The following is a 23044-nucleotide window of genomic DNA, read 5'->3' on the forward strand; positions in this document are numbered from 1 at the left end:
GGTTCTTTACAAAAGGAAGAGGCCAGACCTCTACTCAGCTGGAACCAAGCTGTACCTTCTGTGATCTTTGCACAAACCCGAGATGACCCGAAAAACGTTTCTATCATTTCCTTCTGCAGACTGGGGGCTTAAAATACTAAAATTGTCGCAAATCAGTGAGTTGCAAAACCAAGGATCTGGACAAGTCGCACGAATGTCTGCATGTCCGCATCTTCTCAAGGGCATCCCTGTCTCACCAAGGGGCACGGAGGACAAATGACCAGAAGCCACTGGCATAATAGCCAAGGGGGGAGAGCGAAGTGTGCTCTGAATTGTTTCCAAACACACAAGCCTGCTCTTGGTCGCTTCCAGCAAAACAGACATTTTCCTAAGAACCCCAACGGCGGACTTGCCTGAATGTGAAAACACCAACGGGTTCTCATTCCTCTCATCGTTTGCTTTATTCCTTCCTTCCACGCTGTTTTTGTGAAAAACTGGCAGTTAAATTCAATTGATTCCAAATATTCCGGATCCATATGGCCGCCAACCCTGGAGCTGAAACTGGGAGAGTGCCTCACTGCTGTTTGCAAGCATTCGCCTCTCCCCTAGTCCCCAGATGGTGGGAGTAACATTCAAACCTCCTTTCCTCTGCCTTGTACAATAGACCTTGGCACCATTTCAACTGTTTACTCCGGTAATTAACAGCTCTGATGCCACAACAATTACAACTCCTACACTCTCTCCACAATAATGCTATGAATTAGCGAGAGCTAATGGCTGGAAGGTAGAGTGTTTCCAGACTGTGAGATCTCTGCATTTTTAGAATAAAATAAAAGGTACAAACAGCACGCTTGCAGTAGACAATGATTACCTAGTAATTAGTTTACACAAAGCTTCCTATTTAATGGCAAAACGCTGTAATTAACGTGTGACAGAAAATCAAAGGGTACTTTGTAAGCATATGAAAAATTAACACCGCATGCCCATAGCTTTATGTACTGATTAGAAGCATATTAAATCAATAGGACACACAAACCAACAGCTTGTAGAGCTGATTATTATAGGTCTTTGGAAGAGGTACCCAGCTTTCATTTCACTTGGGGTGGCAAATTTTCCCTTCTCCTGTCCTCTTCCTCAGGCATGGAAGACCACCTCAAACCCAGTGCTGGCAGCTTCGTGAAAATAACCATTGAACTGGAAGAAAACATTCTAAGTCATTTTCAGAGTGAAGGAAGGGAAAAAAAAAAGATGAAAATGATTAAGACTTTCCAATCATTGTGGTAACGTGCTGCTACACTAATTAGAAATGACACCAACTGGAACCAGAAAATGAAGCAACTGCTCTCATTTGGGGTGGGGGGAACAGAGGAAACTCTGCTTTATTAGGTCAGTGCCTCATGAGGCAACATGTGAGAATTTCAAATCATGGGAAATATTCTCTACTTTCAAAGGACGAGAAAGCAGGTGCCACTGAGGCATGTTCTCCGAAAGGTCTTATTACCAGGGCATGATTCTTGCTAGCATAGTGGGGCCAACTTTCTAGGGGTTGTTTGTACACAGGACAATCTGGAGGTGACTTCTTTGATTCGAAAGGAATTCTAAGATCACCAGAGGAAGAATTAATGTGAACATACTTGTTCATTGCCACCTCTCTTTAATAGTAATGCCGTGTTTCAAAACAAATCTTTTTATTAAAGTATTGTGATTTACAAAATGAATCACAATTGAGTTTTCAGCATATAATGTCCCAGCACCAATAATAAGTGATGATGATGTTGGACACCTGTCTGTCCTCTTCAGAGAAATATTTGTTTACTTCTCCCCATTTTTTGGATGGGGTTTTGGCTAGTGGTGATCTTTGTGAGCACTTTATATATCTTGGATATCAACCTTTTTTTTTTTTTTACGAGTTCTTTTTTGTTTGTTTTTTTGGGCCACACCCGTTTGATGCTCAGGGGTTACTCCTGGATAAGCGCTCAGAAATCACCCCTGGCTTGGGGGGGACCATATGGGATGCCGGGGGATCGAACCGCGGCCCTTCCTTGGCTAGCACTTGCAAGGCAGACACCTTACCTCTAGAGCCACCTCACTGGCCCCAGATATCAACCTTCCAATAGGAATGCAGTTTTGTGGTAATAGGAAATTAACAATAAATCAAGTAGCATTTTTGAAATGCTTATTATATGATGAGCATCTTGCTTATAAATTTATGAGGGTTCACTTAATTTTGACCATCTCTCCTTGAAGCAGGTAGCAATAATACCCCTCTGAACTGATGAGTTGTGGGGTGCTGCTTACCTGCACTAGTGACTTGGTTATACCTAAATTATGAAGTTCCACAAAGCCAGATCGTCTCTGATACCCTGAACTGAATGTTCAGTTATGCAGACAAGTCTTCTAGACCTTTTAAAGCCCTCTCTTTAAAACGATGCTTACCAGGGGACTGGAAATATAGCGCAGTGGTGGGGCGTTTGCCTTGCATGTGGCCAACCGGGGAGGGACCTGGTTTGATTCATGGCATCCCATATGGTCCCTCAGCCTGTCAGGGGTGATTTCTGAGTGCAGAGCCAGGAGTAACCCCTGAGCACCACCGGGTGTGGCCTAAAAACTAACCAATCAATCAATAAATAAAGTATTTAAAAAAGATGCTTATCAGGTTATATCAGGTTAGCTTGGAACAGAAAACTCCAGTGAAATAAAAAGAGCAAAATATGTGGTTCCTAATTCAAATACCAGCATTTTACACACACACACACACACACACACACACACACACACACACACACACACACACACACACACACACACACACACCACCTTTCTATGACAGGGCAAAGAGAGTCCAATTCAAGGCTTTGTGAGAATGCATAGGCTCATTAAAGTGTTCCGTGGGTTGAGGAAGGCATTGAACATGTCACCTGTTCCATAATGTCAAGGGTGAAATCTCTAATTCCTTCCTGACACCTGCTCAAGTGAAACGGTACCATGAGGTATTGAGTTGCCAAAACCCGGGTCATCCGAGCAAGCCTTCCTTTCTGCAGCTTTGAGGTATTCAAGCTGACAGCCTTCGACCACACCTCCACACACCCTGCCTTTCAGGAAAAAGAAAGCAGATTCTTAGCACTGGTTGCTTTAAAACAGGAATGTTTGGATGAACCAAAAATCTGCATAGAAAGCATAGAACCTGATACACAAACAGTGGGGTCCTTGTAGTGGGGTCTGAGGTAAGAACGTGTTGTAGGGGTTTTCAAACACAGGCCTTTTCCTTTCTCTGGTTTCCATTTTATTCTAGATAGATTAAATGGTCACTTTAGTGGCACAGTGTATAGTATTGATGTACAAAGTAACTCACCCCCCCACCAAGATGCCCACAGCCCCAATCACTGTGAAGGATCATTTTAATGATTTTGATGTGAAATCAGAGCACCGTGCCAGGTAGCAGAGATATGGGTTCCAAGCTGAGTTAGATCACTTATTAATTATGTGATCTTAGATGAACCACTTAATTTCCCAAGCATGTCTCTTTGTAGGGAACAATGCCTTTCTTATCAAAGTGGTGGGGAAATAAAAGAGTAACAATCTCTTTTGTTTGTTTTTTTAGAATGGGTAAGGCCATTCATGTAAAGTGTTTAGCAAAATGCCTGCACTCCATAGGTAGCCTACCAGGCTATTTATTGCCATCATTATTATTGGAAAATTCAGAGAAATGTCAAGGCCTTAACAGTGTATTCACAGATCAACAGAATGCTTAATCTCCAGCTGGTAGCCTGGCAACTACTAAATGCATAATCCAAGAAGTCATCATATTAATAAAAAAGCAAGCAAACTTAAAAACAAATAATAATTTATATGTAGTTTAGTGATTAGGGAAAAATGATAGCCTAAAGATTTTCTTTTCTTGGACACTAGAGAAGTGGCTCAATGATTAATGTTTTGCAAACAAGAGGCCCAGATTTGATCTGCAAGAATGCATGGTCCCTAGAGTACAACCAAGATCAGCCCCTGAGTACTGAGCTGAAGGGCTCCTGAGCACAGGAATGGCCAAAAAAATGTTAAGTTCTTTATTTCTTTATCTTAAGCTAGAAAACTTAGATGGGGGGGGGGTCCACCCGGCAGTGCACAGGGGTTACTCCTGGCTCTACACTCAGATATTGCTCCTGGCAGACTCGGGGGACCGTATGGAATTCAAACCACAGTTCTTCTGCATGCAAGGCAAACACCCTACCTCTATGCTATCTCTCCAGCCCCTAGAAAACTTAGATTTTTATCTGAAAACCAAGCCTATGCTTTTATATAAAATTATACAGACTTAAAAAAAGGATAGTCCTTGCATATAATCAAACAAATAATGAATAAGATGCATTTTGACATCTAAAGTAAAACAAAAAAGTAGTTGATAATAGGCTGCTAAATTGGTGGTCAGATTAGTATGCTTATTCTCTGTTAGTATATTTGGAAGTTGATACTACCAAAACTGGTAATGTGACATTATGGAACAAGAGAACTAAATAAAGCATTTTTTTCTAGTTTTTTTTTTTCTGCTAGGGAAATAATTCAACTGAGCCAAAGAACTTTATACCCAGAAACAAATCTTTCTCCTTTCTCCCTCTTCCTAATCCCTCTTCCCTCCCCATCAACCAATCAGCCAAACAAAGCTTGAAATAGTGCAATAACTTTGTAATATCATAAGAACTCACAATATTATAATCATCTTACTTAAACTACCATTAGAACATGTTAAAGCTAGAAAAATAATTTTATTTTCCAAAAAATAAAATTGTAACAACATGGAAATTATATATGCTTTTATATTAAAAGAGCAGATAATGTTATTGTAGTTCTTAGAAATTTCATATGGCACATATGGAAGTTAATAAATAAGAATGAAAACAATTATGCTTGGGAAAACCAAGTATGTACAGATTGGGTTAAATTTTTCTTTAACCTCATTATATTATTTTTCAAGTCTAAAAAGGGTTATAAGGCAAGAGCCTATTGAACTGCCTAATACAAAGGTATCAAATTACTCATAAATCACCAGTCTAGGGATTGAACCAGTGGTCCTTCTGAGCCCATGATGAAGCCCTTTGACTAGATGTACTTCTTTACTGTGGAGATGTGGAAGAGTTCTAAGGCACTACTGGTTGATTCTTCTCGTTTGTAATGCTGTAATCACTTTGTAATACATTTTGTTTGCTGACTTAGGTCTCAAGGAGACAAAACAACCAGTATGGGTTATTTCAACCTTTCCTAAGCCAAGGTGCCTTGAATGAACATATTCCACTCCAAGGCCCACTTTGGTGATACCCAAAATTAATGTCAAATGCTTCTTAAAGTCAAATGCAAATTACAGGTCAAGTTAAACTAGCCCTTCCTTGAAAAGGGTGAAAGTAGTAAGAGTATATTGCAAAATTCAAACAAAGGTTTAATTTTCCATTTCTTCTAGATAGTAGGACTATGATACATACAGCTTATCCTCAGCTCCCAGGATTACTTCTGTGACCAAGAAAGGGCTACAGAGATTAACTGAGAAAAAAAAAGGCTCAGTTCTATGCACAGAAACACTATTCTATAAATTTCTTCTCTCTCTTTTAAAAATAAAGATCTTCTCTTGTCAAACAACATTGTCAATAGCAACACAGCCCCCAAACCAATCTCCCAGAATGAGAGAGAAGATTCCCCAATAAAAGAAGTGAGGGAAAAACAAAGCCACAAACACTGTATCCATAGCAAAAGCCCACCAGGTCTCCATAACTAGTCTTTGGCATGAGTATTCGGGATGGTTTATCACATACATGCATACATTTCTCCCCTTACATAAATTCTTGTCTCTACTAAATGAAAAGAAATGCCCTGAATGGGGAGGGAAGCATTTGGAGGATGCACACATGTGGAGATGTATTAAACTTTAACAAGCTAGGCAAGCAACGGGATCAGAAAAATGCGCCAGAATTCCTGGGCTATGAAGTAAAGTGGCCTTATGATGAAGTTTTAGCATAAACATACCTTTAACAAGTATTTGAATGCTTAAGAGAAAGAGCTCTCTGGAACCGAGTAACAGATGTAAGTTTGGTGAGCTTGTAGGATGTTGATAAGAGGCTGCCATGGAAACATGTAGTTTGTGATCGAGTCTCCTTGGGGCTATCACATAATATTTTGTTTGTCCTAAAGTAATCTACCAGTCTAGAGGGATCGTTTAAGCATGACTACAGTTTTTCAGCATTTGTGGATTCTGTGACTTTGTTTCATGTCTCAACTGCAGCCTGGGAAATAATGTTGTCTTTCAATTAGATAGGTAGAACAAGCAATGATCTTTATGGTCTCTCCTTGAGTCCTCACTGAATCATGCCTCCATCTAAAACCAATATTTGCAGCTGAAGAAAGAGGAGCTCCTAAGAGTTCAAATTCCCAGAAATAGAACTGTTTTTAATCTGTTGCCTACACAGGGGTACCAATGAGAAAAATCATGGTATCGTGTCATAAACTGCTATGCAAATGATGCTATTTGTAAGTATTAACATAATTTAGTGCTTACAGTCATATTCTCATTTCTAATAATTCTCCCAGAATGGAGTCTTTCTCTGGACTCTTAGCCTGCAGGATAGTCTTTCATCAAGAAGCTGAAATTTTTAATAACCTGCCAGCATATGTTTTGTATGTGCCAGGCGAGCTTGATGACACATCATCTTCATTATCAAAAGAAACAGGTCTACCAACTGTAATAGGACGTTAAAACATGCCTGTGCTCATAAAGTAATGCTTTGATGTCTAAATGCACGCCATTACGATGGTCTTCTGGAACAAAGGAGAATTTCTAGTCCTAAATTCTCAGCAGCTACGCTCAATGGAGGTTGCAGCTCACTTCCACTCCAAATACAAAAATTCACTTTGAAGACAGACTGTCAATAGTCTCTTATAAAAACGAACTTCACAGAATGCGCTTTTAATTTTAATTTTTGTCTTTTGGTTAGAAATTATATGTCTAAGAATATGGAATGCACTGCTATTCAAATATCATCCAATAAATTTGTTTCACTTAATATTCAGGACAATAAAATATACCTTAAAAAGAAAGAAACTATATGACTAAACTCAGGTTTTAGACTAAACATATTTCTGAGTAATATTTTCCTTGTTAAATTTCCAAAGAACAAATATTTAAGAATTTCACATTCAATAACATGAAACATCCTGTTCAATAACAATTTAAAGTGGGACTATTTAAAATGATTGAAATTTAGTAGTTCCAGACTTCCAAATGCAACTCTACCAAATGATACATTTTAAATATTTAAGCATTTTAAAGTCAAAGATCTTAAATGTATCTATTCTAGCATTAGGAGAATTCTTAAAAAGCTTTTTTTGGGGACGGAGAGATAGCATGAAGGTAAGACGTTTGCCTTTCATGCAGAAGGTCATCAGTTTGAATCCGGCTTCCCATATGGTCCCCTGTGCCTGCCAGGAGCAATTTCTGAGCATGGAGCCAGGATTTTACCCTGAGCACTGCCGAGTGTGACCCAAAAACACACACACACACACACACACACACACACAAAAAGCTTTTTTTGGGTTTGAAATATTGAGACCAGAAAATCGTTTTCATGCTTACATTTTAATTTTTCAACAAAAAATTTAAACAAAAATCTAAACCTTTAAATAGTTTCATTGGTAGTATTGCTTTAGAAAGAAAATGTTATACACTATGAAAAAAAATCATATAATCTAAAATGTTATACACTATAAAATTTGTTCAAAGAAAACACAAGGAAAACCTCTATGGGCTTCAAAATTAAATACATTTTCCTTGTTTTATTTTTTTTTTCCCTAGAAGAGTAATTCACTTTGGTATCCTTTAAATAATATGTAAAAAGCTGGCCATGACAGGTACTGCATTTAGTCTGTTCGCTGACAGGGAGGGAAGAAAAACCCAGAATAGATCATTGGGAGAACATTCACATTTGTCAAAAGAAACTCTCTTCTGACTATTCTCTAGATTTATTCATTATTTTACTTCCATAAGAATAATGTGGTTCCCTCTTGAGTGCCTCTCTTTTTCCATCACTTGGGTGTTGATTCATATACTGCTGTAGTGGGATGCTCAAAGCAGAGGCAAATCACTGCCTACCCCACTGTTATGCACAGGAACAGGAAAGGAACCAGTGAAGTGTATTTATCTAGGCATCTCCCTAATCAGCTGAACTTTCACCAGGAGGTAGGTCAAAACAGAAATGTGGGGGTAAGAGCTGCCAGGCAAAGTGTGACAGATTAAAAAAAGAAATCTATTAAGCCTTATAAAATTTCTTAATTACGAAGGTTTGGGGTAGACTGAAAGTTGTACAGGTCAACCTGTGGCTAATGCAGGTGGATAAATTTATACATTATATTTATACATTTATACATTATACATTACAGTATAAATTTATATAATAAACTCACTTATTTGTTCAAACTTCTTACCTATTGTTCAACTTTAGCTGAAAGATTTTTGGGCTAAGCTTTTCTCAACATCTTTCAGGACTAATAGTCACATCAATTTCCTTGAATTGTCTTCAAAACATATGACTGCTACAAAATGCTATTAGCTTCCAGGTGACAGCCACTCACTAATGGATTTTCTCTCTAGTGATAAAATACAACTACCTTCTTAATAACAGTTTTTAGAAACAAATGATCAAGATTAACTTGGAGCAAATGAGATTGGTTGTGCGTTTGCATATGCTTAGCAATGACTTTCTCTTCCTCCTCATAATCAGTAAAATAATCTACTTGAAGACATGAATTAAGACTTGTAGGGGCCAAGTTGGGGACATTTAACATCACCCAAACAATTCCATTTGTTATGTACAAAATAACTAAGGCCCACGAAAAGTTCAAATGTCTTGCATAAGGTCACATTGTTGGTAGGTGACACATCTATAAAGCAAATTCTTTTTCGTTTCCCGCTTGTTCACAGACACTGGGTTTCTGCCACCACTGACTACTCACCTGTGCCCATTTCTTGTGCCAGTCTTCACTGCCGTACCTTTTACTCTCCTTTAGGACCCACCCGTAGCACTTCAGATGGGAAATAATATCACAAAATGCAGTTCCATTTCCTCCAAATTCGTAGTCCATTTTAAAGAGCCAGCGTTGAATATCCAGATTGTCAACAATTAGCTGGCTCAATTGTTCTATTATCTGTGGGACCAAAGTCACAGCAACATTTACTGGAGCCAGGTTTTTAGGTTTAATCTTATTTTTATTTTATTATTATTATTATTATTATTATTATTATTATTATTTGTGTGTGTGGTTTTTGGGCCACACCCGCCGGTGCTCAGGGGTCACTCCTGGCTGTCTGCTCAGAAATAGCTCCTGGCAGGCACGGGGGACCATATGGGACGCCGGGATTCGAACCAACCACCTTTGGTCCTGGATTGGCTGCTTGCAAGGCAAACGCCGCTGCGCTATCTCTCCGGGCCCAAAGTCTTATTCTTATTGTGTTAACTTAGTTAATATATTTCTCATGTCTTTATTCCTAATGAACTTTTCATTTGTTTGTCTTCTGGTTATTAAAGCAGAAGTGAGTTTTGTGTTCTTTGTTTGCTTAATATGCGTGTGTGAGTGTGCGTGTATGTGTTTTTGCCACACCTGGTAATGCTCAGGGCTTACTCCTTGGCTTTGTGCTCAGAAATCACTCCAAGCTGTGCACAGTGCCATATGAAAGGCCAAGGATTAAACCCGGGTTGAACTCATGCAAAGCAAGTACCCTATCTGCTGTTCTGTCTCTGAAGCCCCAGATTAGAAGTTTTGAGTGATGAGTCTTTAATGCGAAGAGTCTACCAACCGAACCAAAAATAGTTAAATGTTTAGCCACATGTATGAGCATGCTATTCTGAAATGGCAATCTGCTGGTTTTTGAAGACAGAATAAAAAAAATCTTACTTATTTGACATTTAATCTTGGCATTATTTTCTTTTTCTGAAACTTAATGTTTTTACTTATTGATTTTAAAATGATTAAATCGTTGTGTTTTTTTTTTGTTTTGTTTTTGTTTTCTTTTTGTGTGTGTGTGTTTGGGCCACACCAGGTGATGCTCAGGGGTTACTCCCGACTACGTGCTCAGAAATTGCTCTTGGCTTTGAGGGACCATATGGGACACCAGGGATCGAACCGAGATCCAACCCGGGCAGCTGTGTGCAAGGCAAACACCCTACCGCTGTGCTATCACTCCAGCCCCTGATTAAGTCATTTTAAGGCTATAAATAGTTTTGAAAGACAACTGGAGCGGGGAGTTTTGTTGAGCTTTTAAGTGAAAGAGCTTATAAGACATTACATTAATATGTAACTAGTATTTACCACTACGATTCCTATCAATATTTTAAATTAATAATTTAATTAATACATTAACAATATTTAATCATTAATATTTCTGAAATATGTTTTGGTGGGTCCTGTACAAATTATTCTAGCTATCATATAAACAAGACAGATAAAGGAAATAAAAACATTCAGGGAAGCAACTTTCATGGAATGAACACAGCCTACATTTTACTGGAAATAGTGGTTCATCAAGATCTAGACTTGATCCCATAAAAGTTTGAGGGTCAGGAGTTGAAGCTTTTTTATTTGCTTGCTTTTGGGGGTGAGAGGGGGAAATAACTGATGATACTCAGCGGCTACTCCTGGCTCTGCACTCAGGAATCACTCCTTTCATTGCTTGGGGGAACCATATGCGATGCTAGAAATGGAACCTGGGTTGGCCATGAGCAAGGCAAGCTTTTGACATGCATTTTCTCACTTTGTGATCTCAAATCCCAAGCAAAGCATTACCTTTAATTCTATCTTATATATAAATAAACTTGATGTGGCTTATTTTAGTAATTTGTCCATGATCACAGAGCATTGAGTGGTAGAGCTAACTCTGATCCACATTTGCCCTGATTCTAAAACTCTAAAATTCTAAATGTTCATTACTTGAAATATACAGAGAATTACCTATATCTTTTTATTTTTAAGCCATACCTGTTGGTGCTCAGGGCTTAAATCTGGTTCTGGACTCAAGGATCATTTCTGGTGGGCTCAGGAATTATTCCTGGCAAGTTCAGGAGACCATATGCTTTTCTGGGGTTCTAAACTGGATGAGCTGTGTGCAAGACATGTGCCTACTCACTGTACTATTGATCCTGTCCTAAGATACTATAATTTATCTTTTATTCTATAGTAAGGTTGAGGAGAAGGGTGAGGTGGAGAAAGAAGTCAGAAAAGGCACCAAAAAAATTGACTTTCCTTACAGTCAATAAGCCATTAGAGGTAAATTTGAATCAGACAAAAGTCTATAGCAAAATTACTCAATTACAAGTAGTACTAACTAAGTATAGCCTCAGAGAAAAATAACTCATTAGATCACAAAATGATTTGGGAAGATTTGATCTTTTTTTTTTATCAGACTTCCAGTCTATACTTCTCAGAAAGAAATAAACTAATATTAAGCATTCTATTTCCTGAACCAACTTTGTGCGATTCTTGCTATGGCCTTCTGGAGTTAAGAAGGAATTCAGAAAGACTCAGTGCCTGCAAACTGAATCTTTTTGTTATGATTGTTTTTTCATTTTTTGTTTTTGGCTCACACCTGGCAGTGCTCAGGGGTTATTCCTGGCTCTGTGCTCATAAATCACTCTTGGCAGGCTCGGGGGTCCATATGGGATACCGGGGACCGAACCTTGGTTGGCTGCATGCAAAGCGACCTACCCATTGTGCTATCACTCTGGCCCCTGTTATGAATTTTTCTTTTTAGCTCACCAAATAGATTTTTTTTTAAAGTAAGGAGATTGAAAAAGCTCAAGATTATAATTATGCTAAACTTCAAAGATAAAAAATTATTTTGACCAAAAAGGCACAATTACATTTTCTTATTGTTTTCAATTTTTTTGGGGGGGGCAGTGCTCAGGGGTTACTCCTGGCTCTATGCTCAGAAATCGCTCCTGGTAAGCTCGGGGGACCATAATAGATGCCGGGATTTGAACCACCGTCCTTCTGTGTCTAAGGCAAATGCCTTACTGCTGTGCTATCTCCCTGGCCCCAAGAAATCTATAACTGGCTGTGATCAATTAATTGTAAACAACACTGCACTCTGGACCAGCCTCAATTTTTTGTTAGTTATTGTTAGTTATGGGCTCATACCTGGCAATGTTTAGGGAGGCCAGGGATCAAATTCAGGGCCTCACACATGTAAGGCAAGTCACTCATCCATATTCCTGGACCTGCAGTTTGTTTTTGATATGCTTCTCAGCAAATCATCATTTTGAAGATGTTATGCTCCACAGCATTGTGGAAGGGATATCAAAATGAGAACACTTAGAGTGCTCAGAAGCTTCATGCTTCATCCTAATTGAAGAGGTCTTCAATTAGGAAAAAAATGGAATTATCTTTATCCCTAATTATGTCTATAGATAAATAGGTGTTTAAATAGGAGTATAAGTCATCAATATACTATATGGTAATGAAACAACCTAGAAAGGTTTTCTAATATGTCTTCCAAAGTTACTTCTCTTCTTTTTTTTAATGCTATATTGGGAGGATAGTCTAGATGTATTAATAGTCTGATTTTGCTATAATAAAATAGTAATTTTAGAACTACTAATGAGATTTTGGCATGCTAATATTTAATAAAACCCTACTGCTAGTGCAAGAAAAGGTGTTCTGGCATAGCATTTTTTAAAAAAAAATACAATATACAGATCTATAGTCTATTTGAGGTTTCAACTGCTAGCAGAATTATTATCTGTTTCTTCCAAATCCTATTATTTGTTGCTTCTGAGAATCCTTATAAATGGGTGTCTGTTGATGGATCCCCCACAGTAATGAAAAGGATCAATAGTATTGCAAAGTCTGCACTACTAGAAAGAATTATGTGCTATCTTTAAGTGAAAATTGAACAGTGCTTTAAAATAGCATCGCTGTTTTTGATTATTTAACCAAAGCTGTCAATATTTCATATGGAGTACATGCCAGAAAGAGAACTTGCTGGGTGACTTTATGGATCAAAACAGGAAATGCGCACTGTGCTTGGGCTAGATTTAAAAATTAATCATAACCACATGACTTTATGCTATCTTCAGTATTTCTAATATTTCTGTTTGTGTCTGTCTTTTATAAGATATAACATATAAGGGTCCTTTATTTCATAATGGTATAGAACAGAAAAAGAAAGACAATTACTGCTAAATCTAGCTGGTAATCAGAAATATTTATTAACTTAAATGAAAATAATCACAGCTTTCTTTCATCATTTTAAGTTTATGATCTACATCAGTAAAAAAAAAACTGGTGTTATTGATTCATCACCATCTACAAATTCACAATGCTGATGTGTTGAGGTGAAAAACTGGAAAAATCCTTATTGATTGCTTTATGTCCTGATTTTTTTGCCTCTCCTCCTCTCTCATGCTCTGACCTTCTATCCTTTCCCCAATCCTCCATCTTTCCCCATTCTCTTCTTTCTCCCTTCTCTGTCCCTACCCAAAACCCAGGGCCTTACAAATGTAAATGTGAATGCTCTATTGCCAAACTGTATTTCCTTTCAGCCAGAACTTCAATTTTGAAGACCTCAGAAGTATTTTTCCAAAATTAGAACGCAGATATAACTTGACTTATTGATTTATTGGGATACAATTTGCACCTGCCTAGAAGAAATTACATTCCTCAAGTCTGAGCTGTCAGGAATAGTTTAATCTTGTTTCTGAAAACTAGCAGGAAAGGGAGGTTTTACTGCATTAAATACTCCGCATCTTTAACCGCAATCAACATATAAAGCTGTAAAATATTTTATAGCAAGATTGACTGAGTTCTCATGAGTAAAGCTGACAGCAATATCTAATAGAAATATAGCACACTTTAAAGTTTCAAGGATCATGTGCTCTAAGGCACTTTACAGCAGACATAGGATATCAACGGCATTATTTTCAAATGCATTTCACAGGTTCAGGTAACAAGACATAGGTCTCATTTCTGTGAGGCTCTGAGTTCAGCACATATGACCCTATGGACCACCATCCAGTGTGACCCCTACCACTAACCAAAGAAATAAGAAAAGAATGGGGTAGAGCAATAGGACAACTGGGAGGGCACTTACCTTACATATGGCCAAACCAGGTGCAATTCCCAGCATCCCATACGGTTTCCCAAGATCCACCAGGAGTGATCACCGACTACAGAGCCAGAAGTAAGTTTTGAGCACTGCTAGATATAGCTCTTCCCACCAAAACATATTTTAATAAATAAAAAGGAACTCTATTTTATTGTGTTAAGGCCACCTACTAAATCTTCTACTGAAAACTAAAACTGAGCAATCGATTTTCTTATCTTCACTTTCCAGTGGAAGCCAATAGAAATGGAAGAGATGACAGGCCAATTCTGGGCAGACATTCTCCTTTACAACTGCATGCATTTTTCCCAGATTCTTTTTGCCATGTGTGTGTGTGTGTGTGTGTGTGTGTGTGTGTGTGTGTGTGTGTGTGTGTGTGTGCCACAAATGCTCAAGACTAACTCCTGGCTCTGTGCTCAGGAACCACTCGTGGGAGGGCTCAGTGGGCTGTATGCTGGGGATCAAACCCAGATCAATTGCATGCAAGGCAAGTGCCCTACTCACTGTACTATTGCTCTGGCTCTAATTCTGCTACCTTTAAAATATATTTATTTTATGAGCCCAGATACTGCCCCCAAAATACACTGGCAAGACTGAATTGTTATTGGACAATTTATTAAGCGAACACAACATCTTTAAAAATCATTTCTGAAAAGGCTAATTTGTTGAAAGACATGATTATGGGCATTGCGCTTAGGTATAGAGCACCAAGCCCAGTTGAATGAGACAAAGGTTCCCTGCCTGTCTTCTCCCATAACTTTCCTCCTTTGCATGATGCTTTAATCTCTCAAAGGTGGGTTGCTGGGGTTCTTGGCAATTGACTCAAAGTCAAAGCAGTAGTTTGAATGAGGAAACATTGGCAATTGTGGATCATTTCATTTTCTTGTTTTATCGGTTTTGTATTATTTTGGGGTCACCTCTGGTTGTGTTCAGGTTGTATTCTGGCTCCTAATTCCTAACTCCTGTCAGGGATTACTTCCGATAGGCTTGGGAACCATGTGAGAAGCTGGGATCAAACCCAGGTTGGCCACATGCAAAGCAAACTCCTTTCTTATGGTACTATTGCACAGGCCTATTGGTCCATTTTTATTGTGAAAAATATATAGTAAAATAGGAGAACACCTGAAACAGCTCATTCAAATAGCCTTTCTAGTAGCTAATATGTTAGTTTTTCACATAACTGCTGAAATAATGCATAACCACAGACTTAGTCTCAGGCAGAACCAAGATGCAGATCCTCTCAGTCTTAGAGTGATCTTATTTCCTCTTTCCTTCCGGCTTCCCCTTTCTGAGGAGCCAAAGGCTTTGCTCCCTTCTTTTCAGTTAAGAGACTCATTTTTGTCTGCAGTGCTCTGCATAGTTTGCTATAACTAGAACCAGCAGAAAAACTCCCCCAGACAAGTTCCTTTTGGATTTTCTCCTTTCTACCTACCTCCTCCACATTGAAACAGATTCTTTTTTTTTTTTTTTTTTTTTTTTTTTTTGGTTTTTGGTTTTGGGGCCACACCTGGCGTTGCTCAGGGGTTACTCCTGGCTGTCTGCTCAGAAATAGCTCTTGGAAGGCACAGGGGACCATATGGGACACCGGGATTTGAACCAACCACCTTTGGTCCTAGATGGGCTGCTTGCAAGGCAAACGCCGCTGTGCTATCTCTCCGGGCCCTGAAACAGATTCTTCTATCTCTTAGGCCCCATATAGCTGTTTTAATAAAGAACGCATCCAGGTGGGTCTGAAGAGATAGTACATTGTATGAGGAACTTGCTTGCATATGACCAACCCGTTAACACTCCATACAATTCTTCCTTCCCCCAGTTCACCAGGAATGAGCCTTGAGCAGAGGAAGGAGTAATTCCTGGGCATCACCAGCTGTGGTCCCCAAACAAAACAAAAACAGTAACTCATCTATGTTCAGTCATGATTAATCTATTAAGAGGGCTTCAATGTCTTCATCTAACTCAAGGAATAAATAAGGAGTTCCAAAAATTTCTGTGAGACCACCAGAAAATACTTTGAAACAGGAAGGCCAAGAGTGGATCCCATTAAATCCACTCAGGTGTTCCACATACATCTTGCTGAAGTGCCAAAGTTCCCAGAAGGCCAAGGTGCTGCAAAAGTCGTTGAAGACAGCCTCCACTGTCCATTCCACATACCTGTTGGAAATTATAGATGCTGTGTACTCCAGGGGGAACTGGCACATTGGCACTGTCAAAGACCTCTTTACTTCCAGACTTGGTATTATAAATATGAGCGAGTGCTGGCTCCGAAGCCAGAATGGGAACATCTAAAATATCCGACACAGCCAAATCATCTTTATGGATGAACCCACTGACGATGTAGGCTTCCCTTCCTTGAATGAGATTCTTTATTCTTTTCATTGCCTTGGGACTATACAAGAGAAGAGTTGCCAGACACATGTGATGTTTCTGGTGGGGAAGAGCATATTATTCTTATTAAAAGGTGTTCTTTGTTTCTGGTCCACACACCTAATTTATAATGTTGCACACAATAAATGCATTATTAATAGCAGACTGGGTTATGACCTATCCTGTTGTTTAGCAGTTTAAATTGATAAAAGCTGTTGTGCTGCAGTGCTATAATCGCTCACATCTTTAGTGTGTTGGAAATAGGCTCACTGGGAATAGAACTAATTACTACACATCTGTATTTATTTGATCCACGTGGAATTATCCTTCTGTCAGAAGGAAAAGAAGCTGGCAGCCTTTGGATAATAGTGATTCATCTCTACAACACTTCTGGCATGGTTTAACACCAAAGCGTCTGGAAAATCAATACCAAAAAAATGAAGAAAAAAGACCCCGTTTTGTCTTTACTATACAGGCCCTCGAATCTAGCAACTCCTTAAATGACTCAATGGGGAAAAGGCATCTGACTTGCTAAAACTTTTCAAAGTTCTACCCCAAAGCTGGCTTTAGATCCAGTATACTCATAGAATGGTTCTCATGGATGTGTAAATGGAAAATGTTGGAAAATTTCAGCGAGACTCAAATTTATATTCCAATGGAAACAGGTCTCTTGTTAGACACTTTAGACCCAGTTTGGCAATACATGTGGCATAAATTAATGAAATTAAATAAGAATTTTGACAGGTCTAACATGGAGGTCAAAAAACAGAGCGGTTAACTATTCAGCATACACCAAAGTAACACAATGTGTCTCTGCATGTAAGGGAGGCGGAGGCAGACACAAATGAGTACAATGAACGTATAATTAACATAAAGAGAGAAGGGCCAAAAAAAGCATGGAGGGGGGGCATAGGCCACAGCTGGTCAAGAGAGATAAAAATAAAACATATTTTAAAAAAACTTTAATTTAAAAGGGTATTGTACACCTATGTATGTTGCCACACCCACTATAATAGCCAAAATATTGAAAACAACCCAAATGTCCAAATATAGATGAATGGATGCAGTTTTAAGAAAGAGCAAAATTGGCTGGCACGGTGGCACTAGAGGTAAGGTGCCTGCCTTGCCTGCGCTAGCCTAGGACAGACCGCAGTTCGATCCCCCCGAGTCCCATATGGTCCCCCAAGCCAGGAGCGACTTCTGAGAGCATAGCCAGGAGTAACCCCTGAGTCACTGGGTGTGACCAAAAAAAAAAAAAAGAGCAAAATCATGAAATTTGCTGTGACATGGATGGAACTAAAGGATATCATGCTTAGTGAAGTCAGAAAGAAAGGGATAAATATAGTATGAGCTCACTAGTAGGTGGTACCATAAAGATACACAGCAAAGTAGCAACAAAGGACCAAAGTCAACAAAATGGGAGAACTGATCCACACAATTGAGTTGGGGGTTTTTGAAAGTGAAGTGTTGGGGTCCTTGGGGAGAGAAGTGGTAACATTGGTGATGGGAGTGGTGTTAGAATTATGTGCACAGGAAATCACCAAAATCAGTATTCTAAATCACAGAACCTCAATAAAAATATAATTTAAAAAACCCCACAAACTACTCATTCTCTGTGAGCTTGTTTCCATCTGTGTCTGATCAGTATAACAACAATGATATCCATTCACATGAAGATTAAATAAGATAATGTATACAAAGTCTTGGGCACAATAAGCACTCATGTTTAGTAAATTGTTGGTGCTTACCCGAAAGAGGCTGTGGGTGAGTGAATGTGGAAAGATAGGTAGGATATTATCAGGTGAAAATGAAAGTGGGGAAGTCAATGACTGGTAGGGTATCAGAATTTCAAGATTGGGTCTATATGCTCTGAGAATAGACCGCATGACCCATGAGAAAGTGATGGGCTTAGGAGTTCTGAACTTGGATCCAGCCTGGTCACTTGTAAGGTACTTGAACATGGGCAAGTAACTTATATTCTCCACCCAAGCCTGTTTCCTTTTCATTGTTGTTGTTGTTGTTGTTATAGGTCATACCTCGTGGTGCTCAGAAATTACTCCTGGCAGACTAGAGGGACCATATGGAATACTGAAAATCAAACCTGGGTTGACAAGGCAAACACCCTATCTGAAGGTATGGCTCTAGCCCCAGTTTACATCTTTTTGATGGGAATAAAATAAAAATAAAATGAAAAAATAAAATAAAATAAAAATATCCAATTTTATTTAAGGCTGAGCCTGCCAGCAGTGATTTCTGAGCACAGAGCAAGGAGTAATTAACCCAGGAGTACTGCCTGTTGTGGCCAAAACAAACAAAACAAAACAACAAAAAAGAAAATCCAGTGAGTGACTGGGCCAGAGAAATAGTATAGCACTTGCCTGTCATACGTGGCTTACCATAGTTCAATCTCCTACTTCACATATGGTTGTTTCCCAGAGCACCACAAAGTGATTCCTGAGTGTAAGTCCTAAGAAACACCAGGTGTGGCCATAAAATAAAAAAAATGTAACAAAAAGTCTCATAGCTACTGGGTTGTTCTTTTTTGTTTTGTTTTGTTTTGTTTTGTTTTGTTTTTGGGTCACACCCGGCAGTGCTCAGGGATTATTCCTGGCTCCGGGCTCAGAAATTGCTCCTGGCAGGCACGGGGGACTATATGGGACGCCGGGATTCAAACCAATGACCTCCTGCATGAAAGGCAAACACCTTACCTCCATGCTATCTCTCCGGCCCCTAGCTACTGGGTTGTTCTAAGGATAAAATAAAGATTATGAATATAAAAACTCCTTTTATAATGCATGGCTTTGAGATGGTATTGAATAAATGGCAGTGCTTATTATAACAAGAGAAACTATTTTTTTTTTGTTTCTTTGGGTTTTTTTTTTTGGGGGGGGTCACACCCAGCAGTGCTCAGGGGTTACTCCTGGCTCTATGCTCAGAAATTGCTCCTGGCAGGCTCAGGGAATCATATGGGATGCCGGGATTCGAACCATTGTTCTTCTGCATGCAAGGCAAATGCCCAGCCTCCATGCTATCTCTCCAGCCCCACAAGGGAAACTATTTTTAAAATTATATTTTGTCTGTGCGGTACCAGGAATTGAACCCAGATATGCTGCACACAAGGTGTGTGCTTTTCACTGAGCAACATCCCTGGCTAAGAGAACTCTTTAAAGTGTAGTGTCAGTAATAAAACGACAAGTATTCGTTTTTTCCCTTTTATCTGTTCAAAGGATTTTGAAAATGAGCACCCATTTCTCCAATTCTAGTCCAAGATATCTACTCAGTATGGCAAAGAATTGAAGAGAAATGACCAGTCATTGTTTAGAGAATGAGGGGCAGCAATATAAAACCCATGAATAACTGCTATATGGGAGGAAAGAGACCCAGGAGTGAGTCATATATTCCAGTCTTGCAAAGGGATTTAAAAAATTCTTTGAAGCTTCAATTCCCCTATTAAAATGAGGATTTAGAGAAAGGTCCTTTTAGCTCTGCAGTAACTGTCTCTTAAAAATCAAAATTCTTGAACTGGGGTAAATCCCAAAGAACTGGAGTGCAGGTTTTGCATGCAGTAACCCTGGGTTCAGCCCAGGCACCACATGGTCTCCTGAAAACTATAGGAGCAACCCCTGGTCTCCAGGCACTGAGTTTGGAGTAACCATTGACCACTGCTGAGAATGCTCCTTCCCCCAACAGCTCAAGATGACACATAGCTCTTACAGATTTACTGTATAGAGTTTAAGATGTTAAAAGAGTTTTAAATATAGGTTGTGTGACAGTTACATAACGATATGGATGTACATAATGCCAGTGAAATGTACACTTAAAATGATTAGAATGGTAAATGTTATTCTATATGTGTAAATATATTTTATTCTATATGTATACATATACATGGGGCCTCCCAAGTTGTGTCAAGGGGTCAAAGAATCACTTCCAGGAATTCTTGACCAATGGGCTGGTGACTGAAGGACTAAGTATGGGTCATCATGCTCAAAATCTGGTTCTGAAAGCCACCAGAGCTACATCTGGCAATGCTCAGGTAATGCCAGGGATCAAACCTGGACCAGATGCCTGGAATACACCCTATCTTCCAATCCCTGTTAATGGATATCTTATCACAGAGAGAGAGAGAGAGAGAGAGAGAGAGAGAGAGAGAGAGAGAGAGAGAGAGAGAGAACAAATAAGAGTTCCTTGTCAAGAATCTTTGCCTGATTTACCCTATGGTTCTTTGCTCCAGACTCCTCAAACTATGGCCCACGGGCCACATATTGTATTTGTATCTGTTTTGTTTCTTCATTGCAAAATAAGATCTATGCAGTGTGCATAAGAATTTGTTCATAAGTTTTGTTTTTACTATAGTCAGAGCCTCCAATGGTCTGAGGGATAGTGAACTGGTCCCCTGTTTAAAAAGTTTGAGGACCCCTGCTCCAGAGTAAGTGTTTCTTTTTTAACTCCCTTTAGAGCTGTGCAATATGTCTTTCGTCTTATAATCAGACTCTGTTTTCAAAACCTACTTCTCAGACTGCAATTGTTAGAAATCCAGTGTCCATCAGGCTTTGACTGATGGATGAGAGCACCTCTGAGTTTGTTTCCCATCAGATCATCCCTATTTTCCTTTCCCCATAAATTAGTCCAGTGGGAAAATTGTAAATGAAAAAAAACAACAACAACAACAATTAGTAGATATCTGAGGAATATCTTTGGATTACAACATAAGTTTGTGGGAAAGCTTTGCTAAGAAGCCTGAAGAACTCAGTGAAGTACTCAGATTAAGTTCACAGGGTGAAAAACCAAGGGGCCGAAGAGATAGTACAGCAGTAGGGCATTTGCCTTGCATGCAGAGAGATGGTGGTTTGAATCACAGCATCCCATATGGTCCCCCAAGTCTGCCAGGAGTGATTTCTGATCTTAGAGCCAGAAGTAACCCCTGAGCGATACCGGGTGTGACCCAACCCTCCCCGCCAAATTGATCAGACCTAAATACCCAACCCGACAATAGAATCAAGAGACCCAAACTACAACAAGCTATACACTAAAGGGACCCGTTACACTAGCAGTCCAGGGGGCTAAGGGTGGAGGTATGAGAGGCATGCTGTGAACAGTGGTGGAGGTAGATCAACACTGGTGATGGGATTTGCCCTAATCACTGTCACTCTGTACCTTAAATATAACTGTGAAAGACTTGTAATTCACATTGGTCTCAATAAAAATTACATTTAAAAAAGAAATTAAAGTATTCTAATTTTCCTTTTGTAGTCTCCAGGTGCTTCTTTTCCTGTGTCACTGCCCATCTTTCCTACTGCCAGGGAGGTCAGACAATTTTATGTGGGGAGACTGATGAATGAGAGCAGCCCTGAAATTGTGGCCTTGTAAATAAGTGGCCAACACCTCGGGAGGTGGCCCCTACGTGGGTGGGCGGGCAGAAGCTCATTCTTTTACACAGCCATGGTGCAGGCTTGGTACTCACGCTCCTGAGCATTGTGTTCTAATGTCACTTCTAAACCAAAAAGTGACAACTTGTTTTGTTTATTTGGGGGCCACACACAGTCTCACAGAGAGGCTGTTCCTAGGGTGGTGCTTCCGGGTCACTCCAGGACCAGGTAGTGCCCCAGGAAATGAACTGGGACAAAGCATGTGCTCTGGCATGTGCTCCTTTGCACTATTTTCTCAGCCAAGTGATGACTTTATAATAACAGTTATTTTTTTTTTTTTTTTTTTTTTTTTTTTTTTTGGTTTTTGGGCCACACCCGTTTGACGCTCAGGGGTTACTCCTGGCTATGTGCTCAGAAATCGCCCCTGGCTTGGGTGGACCATATGGGACGCCGGGGGATCGAACCGAGGTCCTTCCTTGGCTAGCGCTTGCAAGGCAGACACCTTACCTCCAGCGCCACCTACCCGGCCCCAATAACAGTTATTTTTATAATAACAGTTCTTATCATTACAACTCAAGCACTGTATACTCACTTGGGAAGATGTGCAAAATGATTTTTGGCACACTTTGAAACATATTTTCCTCAAAGCTTCTATTTGAATAAAAATCAGCACTAGTACAACTTTAAAACCCATTAAAAAGAAATAAAGCAATATTCTAAACACCAGTGGGAATTGATTTGCAAGTCAAACTAAGTTTTGTAGTTTAAAAACTTAGTTGTCTATGCATGATTAATTACTCAAATAATTTAAACATAAAGGCTGTGAATTCTTAGGTTAAACTATGAACTGAAGACATTTCCCTTCTACTTACAAAGATGCAAACCTAAATGAGAACTGCAACTCCGACAGCCTACAGGGAGTGCTAGCAATAGTTTAACTATCAACTCATTTCAAAGATGAACAGAAGATCTAAGGGGTGAAGGCTTCTGAGACAAAGGTTATGAAGTCTTTCAAAATGCAAAGCTGAAAAGATTCCAATTCATGATTTGGGGCCAAAGCAGTAGCACAACAATGGTGCATTTGCCTTGCATGTGGCCGACCCAGGATAGACCTGGTTCGATTCCTGGCATCCCATCTGGTCCCTTGAGCTTGCCAGGAACGATTTCTGAGCACAGAGCCAGGAGTGACCCCTGAGCAATTCTGTAA

General features: G+C 39.4%; 1 protein-coding gene across 1 annotated transcript in view; it reads right to left on the minus strand.

The window, feature by feature from the left end:
- The window catches only part of IQCH (IQ motif containing H), a 161304-nt gene that overhangs the window by 87139 nt on the left and 51121 nt on the right, over positions 1-23044 (minus strand). Inside the window, exons 8-9 of the mRNA XM_049782792.1 lie at positions 16256-16528; positions 8965-9156 (exon numbers count right to left, since the gene is read on the minus strand). Coding sequence (XP_049638749.1) covers positions 8965-9156; positions 16256-16528 — 465 coding nt within the window. The remainder of the gene's footprint in view (positions 1-8964; positions 9157-16255; positions 16529-23044) is intronic.

Source organism: Suncus etruscus, chromosome 1 (genome assembly GCF_024139225.1).
Source record: "Suncus etruscus isolate mSunEtr1 chromosome 1, mSunEtr1.pri.cur, whole genome shotgun sequence".
NCBI lineage: Eukaryota > Metazoa > Chordata > Mammalia > Eulipotyphla > Soricidae > Suncus > Suncus etruscus.